Raw genomic sequence first — 17,818 nt, forward strand, 5'->3', positions numbered from 1 at the left:
ATATGTAAGTCACTGTAATGTTACTTAATTGGCACTGTCCCAAGAAAGCAGTTATTGTTGTATACTTAACTGTCACATGGTTAATGTCATGTTTCAGTCAGCTGACTGTTATTGTTCCATATTAATACAAAATACACTTTAAAACAAATGCTTGACTTTCAATAGTACTTTTTCCCTTTAACTAAGAGTAAATAATATAACCCTGGCAGGCACCTCACAAACTATTTCCTTCCGAGTCCTTTCTAAAACACCAGACTGAGTCAAACCGTGCGGGACTACATAGCAACATGATATGCCTGTGCAGTTTTGATTTCTAACTGGTTACTGACTCCATGTGATTTACTTCAATACAATCAGTGAAAAACCAGAACAATTTTCACTAATGTGACATGGAATTCTATGTGGGTTGCACGTTCCAATATAACCCAGGCATGTCGAACAAAATGCCTACTTATCTACATACATTTGTAGAATTTGTGGCAGAAATTATATAACACAACTTGCAAAAATAAAAAAATGTCACTACATTCATGATCCTCTCCTTAAGTGAAATACAACTAATAAAATTGTTCCTTGTATCACTTTTGTTTCTAGAAAAGTGGCTTCAAAACAAGGAACTACAGAACTTTCGGACAGCATTTGGCTGCCTTAGCTGAGATTAACTGTTTCTCTAATCTTACATTTCCAAAAAAAAAAAAAAAAGCAAAAACAAAAAGCCCTTCGCATAGCTACAAGCAACATCAAACCAACAAATGAAAAATAAGATAAAAATATCCGAACTCACCCTTATTTCCTTGCCCTTTAGGTCTCTGTGTAGCAAGACGAAAAGGTGTGGTAAAGGGGAAAAAAGAAAGAGAGGAAAAGTGTGTTAATCAAAGACGTTATCAGAAACAAGTTATTTTAAACAATCCGCGTAGGAGTAATACCCACCACATTCTCCATAGCCACCAATTTCCCAACCATCTCAGTCCTTAAACCTCCTACCCGCCACTCGGAATCCGTCTCCCGGAGCTCGCGTGGTCTCAGCCCCACGTCGGCCGCCCTCGGGACGCGTCCTAAGGCCCCGAAGGGCAGTCCTGCCCCCACCCACCGCGGCCCCGCGGCCGCCCGCCTGGGCCGCAGGCTCCGGAGCCAGGGCTCACGCCCCGGCCCGGGCGGCAGAACCGCGGCAACTTGCGCCCGGGGCACCGTTACGGGGCCGGCAGCGGCGGCGACGGGGAGGAGCCGAAGCCCCACGCGAGGGTGGAGCTCCGGGGCTCGGGCCTTCGCCGGGCCTGAGGCCTCTGCTCCCTCACCTGATCCACGCTAGTGGCTGACATTCTTCACCGCAACCCGAGAGCTGCTGCTGCTACCGCCGCCGCCGCCGCCTGGGCCTCTCCCCGTGCACTCACAGCAGTTGGCTGCCGCCCTCGGCCGAGTGACTCTTCCAGCCGCCGCCGCCGCCGCCGCTCGCTCAGAAGCCAGAAAGAGGGCCTCGCGCTCGGGAGTCGGTGGAAGCGGCCCGTCTCTTCCGCTTGCACGCTCCTCTTCCCCCTCTCGCTCTCCGCTTCTCGGGTCCACAATGGCGGACAGACTCCCTAGTCTCACTTCCGCTCAGAGCCTCCCTGACCTTCCGCTCTCCACTCTGACGTCCGCGCTCACCTCGCTCTTCCTCCCCCACCCTCCCGCCACCGACCTTGGCTCCGCCTCCGCATCTCTACGTCATCAGACGGGACGCGCGCGGCCGACCCCTGGGCGCATGCGTCGAGAGGGGAAGGGGCGCGGGCCTGTACGTCTGTGAGCGTCCGCTTCCAGGGGCGCTTCCGCGCCTTCCTTCAGTCCCGCTCCGGGCCACAGGGCGCGCGACGCGCGGCGGGAAAGCGGGCGGGAGCCGGAGGCCGTCGCATTCTGAGCAGGAAATGGGCCTAGGCGGCAGGGGGCGGCTGCGCCCTCCAGGCGGCGGAGTGGAGGTTGGCAGGGAGGGACGCCGCAGTCGCAGCCGCGCCCGCCGCCGGTGAGCGAGCAGCGGTGACCGGCCTCCACCGCACCTCCTGGGAGCGTCCAAAGCCACGCGGGCGGCAGGGTGAGTCAGCGGCCCTCGGGACAGCGGTGCTGCGCCGGCCGCGCGAGCCGGCACGTGCAGCGAAAGTGGCTGGGCACTGACACCGACAGAGGAGGTGCGCCGGTAAGTGTGCATTCTCTCCAAACCCCGGGAGCAGGGTAGGGAAAACGCACAAGTCAGCCGTCACTTCTGCAGTCAGACTTTGCTCTCCCCTGACGTTGATTTCGATGAACGAGTCAATTGACCTGGGAAAAGGTAAGCATAGTTGCAGGACGTGTTTTCATTTAAGTCCTGAAAGAAGAGACGTTTAAAGTTTCAGCAGAAACTGATAAAGTTACCTTTCTGCAAGTTGGCAAAACCGGAGGAGCCTTTTGCTGCAGTAACATCTTTGCAATAAGGGCAGAGTTTCCTTGCCTAACAGGTACGGTGTGGGCTCTATGTAAAGGCCTGCTCAGCTTCCCAGGCTCTTGCATTTTGCCACGCAACCCAGGGAGTCTGCTTGATTCGCAGCTCAGGCCGAATGCTTTCGTAGTTTCCCAGGAATTCCCCCTCCCCCACCTTTTCAGTTGTTGCTCTTCATCTCTCCAGCCTGCCCATTCTTCACTCCGTACAGACTTTTTTAGCTTGAAAGAATTTACTACTGGAGTACGTGTTACGAGTAGGGAAACTGAGAGTGCGCAAGAGGAAATTTGTGAAATCTTACAGGCCATGCCTTCAGTCCTTAATTGTCTTAATTAAAAAGCCTGCTTTGAAACAGAAAAGTCAACAACTTTTTTTTCATTCTTGTGTTTACTGCAGGGAAATTTATGACAAGGAAAAGCAGAAAGCATCAAGTAACCCAAAAGTTTCCCTAAACTAGTGTTTATCAGAGTGTTTTCCTGGGCTAACAGTATCTCCTGGGAACTGAATACAATTGCAGATTCTTGGGACCCACCATATTTACCAAATCAGAAACTCTAGGATTGGGACCAAACTTTGTGTACAGAGGGGAGGAGAGGAACTTCCTTGTCTTGAAATAATTGTAAATTAACAGAAGTGTTGCAAAGATAGTACAAGATAAAAAGCATGATTTTAAATAAGCAGATACACCTCTCTTGAAAAGATAAAGCAGAGGGAGGGGATAGCTCTGTGTTCAAGCACACGCTTAAATGCTTAAGTAAGTAAATAAACCTCATTACCTCCCTTTCCCCCCAGCTAGGTTTTGCCTAGAAATCTCAACTTAATACAATCAGCTTTTACTGAGTGCCCGCCCACCATGTGTTGGGCAGTATTCTTGCCCACATGACATGTGCTGCCAGTTGGGGAGGTGCCGACCAAAAACTAATTGCAAGTCGAATCAGTGTTACCAAAGGGAAATCCATGGAATCGAATAGCACAAGTATCTAAACTGTATAGTGGTATGATATATGCCTCCTTGAGAATATTACACTTAAGCTGAAACATGAAAAATAAGAAGGAATACACTCAAAGCGAAATGTAATCAGAAGCAAGGTAGAGGGGGAAAAAGATTGAAGAGCGTGTTTCAGAACTGAGACCGACATCAGCACAGCTGGGGCATAGGGGGAAGAACAGGAGTGCCTCAGCTTGAAACAGTTCTAGATCTTTATTACATTATTTCTTTGCTAGGTAAGTTGGCTGGAGAATCAGAGTGTTGCATATTTAGGTCTAAAACTGGGGAAGGTCTAGCCATTATTTAAAAATAGCATTCTATCCTAAAGTCCCAAATTCACTTGCAGTGACTGAGGGTCTTAGAATAAAAATATTTTCACTCCTCCACCCTGTGCCTATTTCTAGACGTTATCTGTAGCTGTGTTTTGTGTCCAGATGGAGGTTCTCTTAAGTCTCTTAGAGACTCTGAGCCTTGGTAACTATGTCAGTATCTTTCACAGCATGTTGCGGTGTTTACAAGTATGAATGAATTCAGAGCTTTAAACCCCTTCCAGTGGAACTCATTCCATTTCAAATGTTCTTTTGATCCAAATATGGTCATTTCTTTTACTTCTGGCTTGGTAGTCTCCAACAACACATCTGTTGTGTTACACCTGGAAATTTACAACTTCAAATGCATTCTTGCACTAAACGAATACTATCAACAGTGTCTTCAACAAGAATATGCATCCTGTGATATTGCTCAGTTTAGTCTGCATTTGACTTTTGATTTGGCCCACTCGTCGTTGCTTTACAAAGTGTCCGTCTCCCTTTTGTCTCTATTATTTCTAGTCTTTTTTCCTTTGCATTGCACAAAGTGTCAGCCCTATCTGTTACCTTCTAAATGTCCCTTTCTCACCATTCCCGTGGCTACTTCCTGATTCAGGCTCTCAGCCTTTCTCACTGTGATTAGTACCTCAGAACTCCCTGCACACTCTCTCCTATCAGCCATCTTCCATCTTGCTGCCAAACTTCTCTCCTTAAAACCCTTCGTGGTTTCCCTTCACCCTGAGCAGTCGTCCCCAAATTGCAGTGAACTCATACCCTTAACCAGACAAACAACATGGAGCATGCATCCCCAATGCAGCCAAATTTATGTTTTGTAATTTATATATTTGTATTATATTAATATTAGATCTCACATAAATTACATCATAAGAAAAATTTTGAATATAAACTTAGCATAAATAAAAATTACAATCTTTCCTGCACTCCAACACACTGTCTTGAGCACACTCACATGGTAGACCTGTATCTTCTCATGTTCTTCCCTCAAACTCCTACCAACTCACATACACACAGGCGCCTACCTTCCAGCCACAATGCATCGCTTAGAATTCTCTCACCACATTCATTCTTGACTCTCTATCTTTGCACAGGCTGTTGTTTCTGGCTGGAAATCCTTTTACTCTCCCATACCCCCCAGCCATTTCTTTGCCTAAATCTTGCCCATCCTCTAGGGCTCATTTACATGACTATCTTCAATGATACCTTCCTGGATCCTCTCAGACAGGATCAGATGCCTTTCTCTGTGTCCCCAGAGCAACCTGGGCATCCTTTATTTAGCCTGTGTCTCTTACCAGCCATTAAGCTCCTTGAGGATCAGCATCAAGGATTTCATCCTTATGTCATCACTGCCTAGCATAGTACTTACTCAGCATGCAGTGTAACATGACTATTCAGCTGAAAATAATTTGTCAAAGATAGCTTGGTGGAAAGCAGGCTGGACAACATGTCATTTTGGTCAGAGGGGTGGTGTATGAGAGAATATGCAACTGATATTTCAAAGTGAGTGCAGCTGTGAGGTCTTACCAGAAGGATTTTTCCCTGACTTGGTTGTCGTAGAAGCAATAAATTTCTTCCAAGCCAGCATCTCAGATTATCTTGTTCCTTATGTCCTTAGTGGGCAGAGGGAGCCCAGCATAAACTGAAGATGGTTGGTTCTCTTATTCTACCCAGCTGTTTCTGGACCGTGGTGGACTACTAGACAAATAACACAAATTCTGGTTTTTAAAATATGAGTTCTCAAGGAGGGAGATTTGAGACAACTCACCATTAAGTATAGAATTATATTGTTAGATTTCTTCATCAGAAAATTTCTTTATACATGTGCATTTATTCGTTCATATACACATTCATTCATCCATTCATATGTCTTCACGTAAACGTGGTTGCTTTGGCAGAAACCATCCCTTTCCATTCAGAACCCATTTCTTGTCTAAGTTTGTGCCAGACCCATGCTAGCTCCTGAGGATAGAGAGTTGAGTGAATTCAGCCCTTGTCATACAGAACTTAGATAGACCTTCAGGTATGCCCAGGAGCACCCAGTGAGCTGGAGAAGACAAATAATTGTAATTGACCATGAAATGTAGGATCATAGATGCAAAGTACAACAGCAGTCCAGAGGACAGCAGTGTTATCCTAACCCAAGAGAATCAGGACAGCTTCACAAAGCTGGCGAGGGTGTTAAAGGATAAACAGGGATTCACTGGGCAAACAGTAGGGTGCAGGCATCCCAGACACAGGGAACGGTCGGAAATAGTGCAGAGGTGGAAAGTAGTATCGAAGTGTGGAGTTGGTATCGTAAGCACAGTGTGAGTGTCTCAGGGAACGTGCAAGACGATCAGTTGGAGTACCAGGTAGTTATGAGAGCTTATGTGAAAAGAGAAATATGAATTAAATCTACACTGAGATGCCATTTCCCTGTGAAATTAGCAAAAATTGAAAAATTTTCCACTCTCCTTTGATAAGGGCACAAAGAAATAGGTGCACTTTTCACTACTGGTGGGAATGTAAATTGGTACAACCCATAAGGAAGGCAATTTGAAATATCTATCAAAATTATAAACGTGACCCAAAAATTCCCCTTCGTATAATTATATGAATGTATAGATAGACAGATGTAGATATGCACACTTGCAAAATGATATAGTAGAGGTTTTTCGTTGTAGCATCATTTGTAATACTTCAGTGATTCATATCATTGTATATATTGGTTCTTCATTCCTTTTTATTGCTGAACAGTATTCCATTATATAGATGTACCACAGTTTGTTTATCTATTTACCAGTGGATGGGCATTTAGGGTTTTTTTTTGTTGTTGTTTCCAGATTTTAGCTATTATGAATAAACATTCACTTATAGATCTTTGTGATGTTTCCATTTCTCTTGAATAAGTCTGTGGGAATGAGATTGCTGGATTGCATGGTTAGTATATGTTCAAATTTATAAGAAACCGTTGAACCGTTTTCCTAAAACAGCAGTACCACTTTGCATTCCAACTAACAATTTATGAGAGTTCCACCTGCTCTGTGTCCTTGACAGCGCTTGTTACTGTCAGCCATTTAATTTTAGACATTCTGGCAGCTGTGTAGAGGTACCTCATTGTGGTTTTAAATTGCTTTTCCCTAGCAATTAATGATCTTGAGCATCACTTAATATGTTTATTGCCATCCATGTTTCTTTTTTATTAGATTGTTTCCTTACTATTGACTTGTGTTCTTTATGTATTTGGGATACAAGTTTTTTATCAGATATGTGGTTTGGAAACATTTTCTTCCAGTCGGTGGCTCTTCTTTTCCTTTTCATAGTAGTGTCTTTTAGTGACCAGAGTTTTTAATTTTTATTGTCTGATTTATTAATTTTGTCTTTTATGATTCATGCTTTTTGTGCCCTATGTGAAAAATCTCTACCTAGACCAAGGTCATAAAGATTTTCTTCTTATAAAAGTTTTATAGTTTTAGCTCTAATATTTAGGTCTAGTATCCTTTTGAAGTTAATTATTTGTACATGGTGGGTATATATTAATCTTTAAATAAAAAGGTTTTTAAAAAGTTCCAAGTGTGCTGACTTTTATTTTGATATGACTGTTAGTATTACTCCACCTAGTGGATACTTAAAAACACTCACATTTTTAATGTCAGTTCATACAATTAAATGACATTTTAACAATAAATACAGAAGCAGTGTTTTTCGGAAAAGAAAAATATTTTGAAAAAAATGAAATTATCATTTAATTTTATTTTTGAAATAGATATATCACCCATAAAATTCTATCTCCACATACTTAGAAAACTTGGAAATAGATTTTTCTCACTTACTTTAAACTTTTCCACTTTAAAATGAAGCGCTTCAGTAACAGCCATACACTGTCAAGAGCAGTTAACTGACAGTAGGAAAGGTGGAAAGTACTGATTTTCAGTTAAAGCTTTTGAATAAGTGGATGGAATTGAAAAATTGGATCTACATATCTTTCTGAGATATCTTTTTTTTTTTTTAACAAACAAGTGTCAAAAAAGGTGAACTTACAACTCAACTTTTGGATCACTGTACCAAAAAGTGATGACCCAAGATTTAAAAAGCCAATTATGCGTATTCACTTAGCATTCATCAAAAATATCATTAATAGTAAAAGCAAGAGAGTTTTTTTCCCATTAATAAAATAATTTTTAAATTACTTTTCTTCTTTATATCACACTTGCTTGTCTATATTTTTAGTATACATAATTTGTAAGTATATGAATATATAATAATTAGTATCCTTGGACAAATCACTCAGTCTCTCTGGGTTCCAACATTTTCATCTGTAAAAAAAAAAATGGTTTTGATTACATAATCTGCTCAACTTGCTTGAAAACCGTTTGGTTTTATAATTCTGCACCTAGAGATTCCCTTCTGGCCTGTGTGTCTACTACGTTTTTCAAGTGATACTATCATCAGGCTGCTTTTACATGTTTAAAAACATTATATTTTCTTTGGAATTTAGACAGCTTAACCCCTCCACCCCTACAGGTCAGTCCTAAAGTTACACAAGTATCCTTTGAGGTAAAAATTATTTTTCCCTCGCTAGGGAATACTGGGGGCAAGAAGACCAGATAGACAGCACCACTAGCACCACTGTGATTAGGGAATGAAACGAGGGATTTACTTAAGACAGTGAAGGGGAAGAATAAAAAAAAAAAAAAAGCAGATGTGAGGGATGACAGGGGAGTTTATTTTGAAGAAAGGAATGACAGAACCTGGTGGTAGGCTGGGAGATAAGGAACTTTGTAGAGAAAAGAGTTAAAGGTAATTTAAAGGATTCTTGCTTTGGAGATTAGAAAGATGGTATGGATAGATATATGAACATATTAAAAGGATGCCAGTTTGTGATAGGAGAATGTTGAGCCCAGTTGCAAAAGTTAAATTTGAGGTAATTTTGGTAACTCCATTATGACTTTCTTAATAAGAAGTAAATCATAGATTAGAGGAAGAAATAAATGAATACTCCTAATGGATAAAGATCATGTACTTTTTGTGGGTTGTGGACCAGGGTGAGTAACCAGGATGTGAAATGAGAAGGCCTTTACTGCCTGGGGGGAAAAAATCAACAGAAAGGAAAATACATTTCCAATAAAAAATGGGCAAAAACAATGGCCAGCAATTGACCAAAGAAGACATCTAAATGGCCAATAATGTGGAAAATGCTCAACCACATAAATAAGGAATGTGAAGTTAAGTTAATAATAGCTTGTAATATAGATGAACAGAATAAACATTAGCTCTAAAGATATGTTGCTTTTTGGGAGAAATGGTTCTTTTCTCTTATAGAATGAGACTTGAATGTGCTTAGAATGTACTTTGAAGCTCTGACTACATGCTCTGCTCACGGAAGTGGGAACCCGAGAGGGAGAGTGGGGCAGGAACCCTGGCTGGAGCCCAGCAGGTTGATGAGACTTAACAGGTGGTCCAAAAACATAAGAAGAGCTGACAGTGGAGGAATTAATGATGACTACATCAAGTGTGGTCAGAAGATGACTATCTTGAAAAAGACAATCTTTTTACAAATTAAAATGACATTTCTCATTTCTGAAGATGAAGAAAAAGTGATATATATAGCCCCTTAAACCTGCCAGCCAGGGATCCATTAACATAATAATCCCAGCATATCTGGAGAAGCTGAGAAAGCATCAGATAAATACTGAAAAACACCAAAGGTGCACAATCTTAGGTGCATGAGTACAGAATATAAAGTTTGTCATGTACACTCTAATATCCATGAAATGGAATTTGGTTTGAAAATCCTAGAAGATGCCCTGGGAATGCAGAAGAGAGTGATAGATCCTGTTAAAGAAAAAACATCAGGAGAAATGGCAGGATTCCTCCAACCCTATTTGGAATTTATAGGAGAAATCAAAGAGCGAAACAATGATGAGGAAACTTCATTTCATGACTCATGGTGTATTTTGTGACATCTTAACTTCCTAATAGTTGTGCAGTTAACTTTCTAGTCTCCTTACACTGCTGACTCTTTATCTGTCTTTAGTGGCTATCTGCTATCCTAAATGAATAAAGCTTAGAATTCTAGAGTGCCTCCTTATTTTGCAAACTGAAATTTCGGAACCTGTATGCTACATAGAGTGGAATTTCAGGATCTAAAGCTCTCAATTATATGTGCTTTGAAAGGAAATATTTTTTGAAATGCTAAAGTGGCGGCTATAGCTCAGTGGTAGAGCACGTGCTTAGTTAGCATCCCCCAGTTCCCAGGTTCAATCCCCAGTACCTCCATTTTACAATAAATAAAAATTTACAAATAGTTTTTTAAAAACTCTAAGGAAAATCTGGACCTGAACCTCAGTGTACTTTCCTGGGTCATCTGTCTCCATGGAGAGGTAGTGGTCTTCATTCAAAAGCAATATTTTGTTAGGATTCTCAGTTTTTAAAGAGGACATCAGACTTCTGAGTTGTTTAATAACGCACATGAGTCATATTTACATGAAAACAGAAAATCTGTAGTTCAGGTAATGGTCAAGCATGAAATAGAAACTCATCGTTGGGTCACACATTATCAGTGTCTCGGCTGAGAGCAGGAACGTTTTGGGAAGACGGACGAGAGACTTTATGCACCGCGGTGGATGCTGCCGTGGGCTGCCCCGAGCCCCTGCAGGGCTGAAGCACCCACTTCCCCAGCCGCCCACACTCCTGGCTGCTGATTGCTCCCCGTCCCCTCCAGGAATTGCCCTCAGAGAAGCTGCTCTGCCCGACATTACACCACCCCCTGGAGACAGCTTGCAGCCACTTAGTTACTGGTTGGGGCTGGGGCACAGGCCTCCTTCCCTCATCTCTGAAGCTCTATCTGGGATTGACTGAGGCCTTTCCAGCAGCTGCCTCCTGGCCCAAGTTCTGCCAGCTTTACTCCTCTGGTACCCCTGCAGGTGTTGCTCCCGGGGACAATCCTTAACAAACCTCCGGCATGCAGATGGCCATCTCAGATGCTGTTTCCAGAGAACCCGAACTAAGGCAGACTCCAAATAGTCTTTCAAATGTTTCAGCTCAATCCCTGGGTCCAGCTGGATCAAAAGAGAGGTGGCCTTCTTGTCAGTTTAATATCGGCCACCCTAGAATTGCTTAGTTTAATTTGCTTTGAAGAGTCTTAACGTCTGCCGTTGCGGCGTGATGCTGTAAAGAACAGACGGCTCTGTGAAGCCAGTCATTATGTATTCTCTGAACTTGTCATTATTTCTACAATTTCATTTCTAGGGAGTTTGTCCCAAAGAAATAGTTTGACTTGCATTCAAAAATAAATAAAGATAATGATTACAAGAGTTTATAATGGAATATTGGGAAGTATATGAATATTCACCATATATACATTAGTTAAACTTAAAAGTAACAATATAAACCTTCATAAAATTATATATATTTGACTCATTTTTATTTAACTTTAGACATATTCTAATGTATATAAAAACTGAACATTTTCATTGAATTGATATATTAATTTTTGAACAAATTTTACTAATGTTTGTAATAAAGTAGTTTTAAGGCTTAGCAGTGATAGCCAGTTATTGAATCTAATAACCATAAAATGAATTTCTGGCACAACTGAATGATTTTCTATTTAGTTTGAGTCAACAAACTTTGATAGTTATTTTTCATCATCTCTGTATACTAGCTTTCTTTTTTTTCAGTGTGTCATTATTCCTGTCAACCTTATAGAGTCAACTTTATTCCCATTTTATTGAGAAGAAATTGACCTTTAGTAAATTTTAGTACTAGTCTGAGATGAAAAATTAGTTCATGGTTTTGTTCAGACTCAAACTTTTTCAAATTCTTTTCTCTTGCTAATGTTCCAAAGTATATGCTCAATTAGCATGTATTTTTAGTGAATTCACCCATGAAACAATGTTATAGGTTGTGGTACTGTGATTTATAACAAATATGTGTTTTGTCTTTGTCCAGGGTTCTTGGCTCACAGCTCCCCAAACTCTGGGAATTCCTTGAGCGACAAGAGCAACAGAAGCATCTTTTGTCATATTTGGTCTCTTGTCCTCAGTTCCCGAAATCGCTTCAGAGCCATTAAAGTGAAGTCGGTGTCTTGTTACTCAGAACAAGGCTCTCTGAACCATAAGTGAGTTTATGTCAGTGAGAGGACATCTGGACATCACCTAGAGGTGGGTGTGCTGGTTGCCAAGAGAAGCAACCATGAGCAGACTGTGAGTCTTTCGCTCCCACCCCTAGATCTCCAGCCAGGGGAGAGAGGCTGGAGGTTGTTGCATCAATCATCGATGTCAGTAATTTCAGAATTGACGCCTGTGTAATGAAGTCTCCATAAAAACCCAGAAAAAAGGATGAGGTTCATAGAGCTTCCAGGTTGATGAAGCAGAATGCTTCCAGGTGCCACAGAGCTGGCCCCAAACTCCACGAGGACAGAGACCCTTTGTTGGGGATCTCGCCCTACATATCCCTTCATCTGGCTGTTGAGAAATGTCTTTTAACATCCTTTGTAATAAATTGGTAATGTAGTGAGTAAACTAGTTTCCTGAGTTTTGTGAGCTGCTCTAGCAAAGTAATCAAATCTGAGAGAGGGCTAAAGAAACCTCTTATTCATAGCCAGTCAGTTAGAAGCACTGGTACACGACCCAGACTTGGTGACTGGCATCTTAAGTGGAGAATGCTCTTGTGGGACTGAGCCCTTAACCTGTGGGATCTGATGCTACCTCTGGGTAGACAGTGCCAGAATTAAGTTGAATTGCAGGACACCCAGCTGATGTCCAAGAACTGATGTGGGGGGAAAACCTACACATCAGAATTGGTGACCAGAATTATATAGAAAATATTTGCTAGCTTGATGTAACCAAAGAAGTGTTAGATGGAAACAGTACCAAAATATAATCTCCACTTTAAAATATACACATGTACACAGACATAGAAAAGTTTTTCGAAATGATAGACATCCTTGAATGGTGGAATTTTGAATGACTTTTATCCTGGTATACTTTTTCTTATTTTTGCAAAATACATGAGTATGTCTTAATTTAAAACAAGAAAAAAAATAGGAATTTTTAGTTACAAATATAAAGTTGCTTCTTATTTTTAAATGGAGCATATCAGTCTCCCAGACTCTTTAGGAAGTGCAGTTTATATTGAGCTTACATTTAATGATTCCTGGTTCACTTGACATTGTTCCTTGTTTCCAAGACTGATAGAAAAACCAATTGATTTCTTCTAAAGTTCCACTAGGTGGTGCTACAGTGGAATTAATCGCTGCTTTTGAAATTTTTCTTTCTTTCATACACTAGTTCTCAGACTTTAAATCCTGTTTTGGAGTTCCAGGTGTTCATTTCCCCCAATCAATTTCTTCATCCTGTCATTACCAATTAGCAAAAACAGATCACCTCACTGCAACTCTAGTCTGATTCAATGTGATATTAAGGAGGTGACATCTATTAAATACAACAGAAAATTAATTGACATATGCTAAATGATAATATGAGCAATGGTCTATTGTAAACATTAAACAGACATATATCCAAACTGAAAACCATGAAGTCCTTGGATACTGGAGGTAACAAGACTATTTCATGAACCACTAATTTCCAACACAGTATTTTAAGAAATTTTCTTTCTTTAAAGAGATTGTTACATAAGTTTTGTGAAATAAATAAACTTAAAGATATAAATTAAATAGAATTTTGGAGAAAAATCATAAATTAACAAAACTGACAAGAGAAGAAATGGACAGTAACTAAGGAATAAATTGTAAAAGATGTCCAGAACTGTCATTCTAAAACACTCCATGACCACATGGTATTACCGGTGATAAGTTCTAAACTTTCAAGGAACAGGTAATTATCACACTATATAAGGTCTTCGAGAATGCTCTGAAAGGTAGAACACTGTCCAGTGTATTTTTCTAAGCTAAAACCACTGTAATGCAAAACCTGCCACAAATCAACCCCAAAATGTAACATAGATCAATGTATATCAAGTTTACCTGTAAAGGTAAATCCTCCCAAACTCCTGTATACAATACTAGCAAGCTGAATTCAGTAATGCAGTGGTAGAATCATCTTCCACGGTGAAATAGACTTTAAAAGGCAGCCTATGTTTTATCAGTGAAAAAAAAAATGAAAAACTAGAAAAACAGGAAAATTCAAAAAATATTTATCCTCATAATTCCAGATTGGTAATTTTCTCATTACCAATAGTTCTCAGCTTTCAGATAGTGAGATACAGTGATCCAAAGTGATGACGCTGACAACGGCAGGCCCGCTGTGGTGTACGGCACTTACAGGAGTCAGTGAAAGGGCACAGCTTTTCTGGCCCAGAGGCCCTTTATCAGTGAGACTCAATAAATTTCTCTCTTGGCTGCACATTTGTTCCCCAGCGATCTTTCTGGCTCAGGGCTTCAGACCTCACAAAATCATGTCATTCTGATATATGCTCTTTTTTCCTGGTAATTTTGTCAATAAATGTCAGTTGTAATAGGGTGCCATTAGATAGCTTTAGCAAAAATAAGTCAGTTTGTCACTTGTAAATAAATTTATATAGTTAAAAAAAGAACCCAGATTTTTTTTCTTCCTAGACATTGAGCGTAGCTCTAAATTTCCTCAAAATTAAGGCATGTAAATAAACATTGAATTGCAGGCTTTAAAGCATATTTGACAGCCAAATAAAGTTTATCTTGAAATGAAACACAAGCATTTATCACATTGGTCATCATGTAGTAAATATTAGAATACACAAAAATCATAATTTGAAGCTGCGATAAAATGTTCATAAATCTCTCCTGTTCAGTTCTGATTACAAATATTTCCACTTAAAAAGATATCAACCTAGGAGACAATAAATTTGCATTTTTGGATTATTTTCTAATGTTCATAGCATGTACTACAAATGTCTGCAGGAAAAATAAAAGCGTTACTCAAAACTTGAATAAATGACACTATGTTTACATATATTTATTTCAAGAATAATATTGGTCAATAGCAGGATCTGGAATTTTTCAATTGTTACTATTTCTATGAGCTTAAAATATTTTTTAAAAATTCCACGTCTAGGTAATGTGGTCTATCTACCATGAGAAGCAATTTAATACGCTGTTAATTAAGAGTTAGACTTTCTAAAACTAGAATGACAAATCCTCAACATTTGTGACGTTAGAGTCTAGAAGAATTTCTGGCACATAGTAGGTGCTCAAAACATTTATTGAATGAGAAATAGTTGAATCCAAAAATGTTAAATCTGTGTTTGCCAGTTAAATACTTAAAACTCTAAGATATGCAACTCCCATATCTCCAAATCTACCCTGTTCTTAGATACAAATTAAGTCTTATTCTATTAATACCTGAATCACCCCATCCCCCAAAAAGCCTTTCCGCCCCCAGGGAGGCCCACGGCAGGTGTTACACACACTCTCGGATCCGGGGCGGCTGCCCTCGCCGTGTCTCTATGGACTCAACCAGCCGGTCGCCGCGGCTCCCAGTGCCCCGCCTGAGCACCTGTCCCCGCACGGTGTGCTCTCTGCACGTTCTTGCCGTGGTCCAGCCTCTCACGGACAGCACAGCACAGCATAGCCTCCTCCCCCACTCGCTGTGTCCAATTAGCGGGAGCCCACGCAGAGACCTTGGGCCTTAGCTTTTAAGTATTAAGTGAGAAATTTTGGCGTTCACTGCCCCGAACATTCTTATATGTAGAACTTTGTGTTCTTTTTTGGGGGGGTGGGGGTAGGTAATTAGATTGTTTTTAATGGAGGCACTGGGGATTGAACTCGGGACCTTGTGCGCACTAAGCACACGCTCTACCACTGAGCTATGCCCTCCCCTCTAGATCTTTGTGTTCTTAACCTATTATTTCCTCAGAATAAATCTCTAGATCACATTGCATGTACTTTCTTTTTTCAGGGCGTTTGAATGCGGACTGCCAAACAATGTGGAAAGGTTGTTCCAGTTTACACTGCCACCAGATTTACATTGATTTCCTAATGCGTTTGTCAGCAATCATTTGTATCTTTCTTTTTAATCAATTCCAATCTGATATATTAAAGACAGTATTTCATGGTTTGGTTTTTTTTTCCACTATGGTTTACACAAGCTTCTTAAAGGTATGTGAATATCAGTTTTTATAGAAATGCATTTGGAAATATTTAAATTATGAAAATTTGGGGGGTAGGGTATAGCTCAGTGGTAGAGAGCATGATTACCACAAAAAAATTTACAAAAATTTCAATTATTTTTAGTATAAACTTGAGCAAATACTGTTTTGAAGTCTTATTTAAACTTGGTTAATTTGCATAACTGATCTCCAGAACTAACTCCAAGGGCAAGGCTTTCTGGAGTTGGTTTCTCATTATTAACAGTGCTGGGTAGTGTACGAAAGGCCACCATTAAGTAAACAGACTGTGGGTGCCTGATTGCCTTGTTCCTTCTAAAAACTTCACATACAGTCATTTATTCCTATTCCCAGAAGGAGACAGTCTATGTAAATAATTTTCATAGGCTTATGAAGTAACATTTACCTATGAAACAAGACAAACTGGCATTTTTCCAATTCTTAATCTGATGTGAAATAATAACTGTAGCAAAGGAAATGGCATCCTTCATATGAAGCTCCTTTCTCAGCCGTCACTCCGCTGCGACCCTGCGTGTGGGGATGGGAGACCGCTTGGGGAAGTAGCTTCTCGCCGTGTGAGTTACACGCCACGCTCTGTGTAGATACGGGTGCTTATGTTCATTTTACTTTTCTATTATATAGAAGCACTTCGTAACAAAGATTTTTACGTTTCCTAATGGAGATAAGGTTAGCCATACAGCTGCTGCTATTTAAAATATTACAGGAGGGAAAGCCAATTTTAGTTGGATAAAGTTTATACCTAAGTTAGTATGTAGTCCAATCCTTTCATTTTTTTCAGATAAGGAAAATAGATTGAATGGTTCTGTCACTTAAGTTTTGAAATAAGCTGCTTTACTTTAGTGATTCCAAAACAGAGTTTCGTGAGCTTGCTCAGTGTCCAGCGCACAGCAGGCACTTTACAATTATTTGTAAAATGAATTAGTGCTGCTGGAAGATGTTTAAATGATTTCTCTCAAAAAGACTGCCAATATGAAGAGCTTGGTATGATCCCTGCACGGAGTTGGTGTGTACATACATACACAGAACTTCCATACAGAAGGTCCACTCGCAGGTATGCATCCAGAGGACCTGAAGGTGGGGACTCAAAAACAGATACTTGCACACCAATGCTCATGGCTTCATCAGTCACGGTAGCCAAAAGGTGGAAACAACCCAAGTGTCCATCGAGAGAAGAAGGAAAAGAAAATGTAGTCTATACATACAATGAAATATTATTCAGCCATGAAAAGAAATGCAATTTTGATATTTGCTACAACATGAATGGATCTTGAAAACATCATGTTAAGTAAAATAAGTCAAACACAGAAGGACAAATACTGTATGATTTCATTTATATGAGATACTATAATAGGCAAGTTAACAGAAGCAGAGTAGAAAAGAGGTTACATTGCGCTGGGGCTGGGGGTAGAAGAGTTATCGTTTCATGGGTGCAGAGTTTTGGCTGAGGGTCATGAAGACGTTTTTGGACTAGGTAGTGGTGAATACCTTGTGAATGTACTTAATTCCGCCTAACTGTACACTTATGATAAAACTGATATTTTCTCATGTATATTTTTCAACACACAAAAAGTTTGCTCTACTATTTTATCTCCAGATGGCTTCCATGTCACTCACTCCCTCTGCACATCTTCATGCTGCCCTTTTATGTTCCCAAGCAACAGCTACTCTGTCACAACAATAGCAATTATAGGAAGCCACTCAGATATACCTCCCAACTTCAGAGATGTAAAATGGGGGGAAATGTGTACCTTAGAAGAAATGAAATGAGGGTCAAGGACTTGGGCTAGAATTAGGCGTCACTGTTTAAGGTAGGACAAGGATGGTAAATGGAAGATACTATATGTGATCCTGAGATAAAGTCATTCTGGAATGTGGGTAGTGAATTAGCAGGCACAAAATTAGCTGATTTAAACTGGTAAGTCTGCTAATTTAGAGCTCAATGCCAGAGTCATAAAA

The 17,818-nt window shown here is 40.4% G+C and overlaps 1 protein-coding gene and 1 long non-coding RNA gene across 7 annotated transcripts in view; one reads left to right on the plus strand and one right to left on the minus strand.

Annotated features, from left to right (window-relative positions):
- Positions 1-1,653, minus strand: part of YTHDF3 (YTH N6-methyladenosine RNA binding protein F3) — a 33,467-nt gene extending 31,814 nt beyond the window's left edge. For 2 of the 6 annotated variants that reach the window (XM_072951904.1, XM_072951902.1), the window contains exons 1-2: positions 1,296-1,653; positions 785-809 (exon numbers count right to left, since the gene is read on the minus strand). In XM_072951904.1, the coding sequence (XP_072808005.1) occupies positions 785-809; positions 1,296-1,319 (49 nt within the window). In that variant the 5' untranslated portion in view covers positions 1,320-1,653. The remainder of the gene's footprint in view (positions 1-784; positions 810-1,295) is intronic. The other 4 variants (XM_072951903.1, XM_072951901.1, XM_072951905.1 and 1 more) reach the window with 3 other exon arrangements.
- Positions 1,654-1,740: 87 nt separating this feature from the next.
- Positions 1,741-15,789, plus strand: LOC140690178 (uncharacterized). The gene is made up of 3 exons (XR_012065355.1): positions 1,741-2,164; positions 11,690-11,901; positions 15,634-15,789. It is a non-coding gene; the product is annotated as an uncharacterized lncRNA (long non-coding RNA).
- The last annotated feature ends 2,029 nt before the right edge of the window (positions 15,790-17,818 follow it).

Source organism: Vicugna pacos, chromosome 29, assembly GCF_048564905.1.
Source record: "Vicugna pacos chromosome 29, VicPac4, whole genome shotgun sequence".
Classification (NCBI taxonomy): domain Eukaryota; kingdom Metazoa; phylum Chordata; class Mammalia; order Artiodactyla; family Camelidae; genus Vicugna; species Vicugna pacos.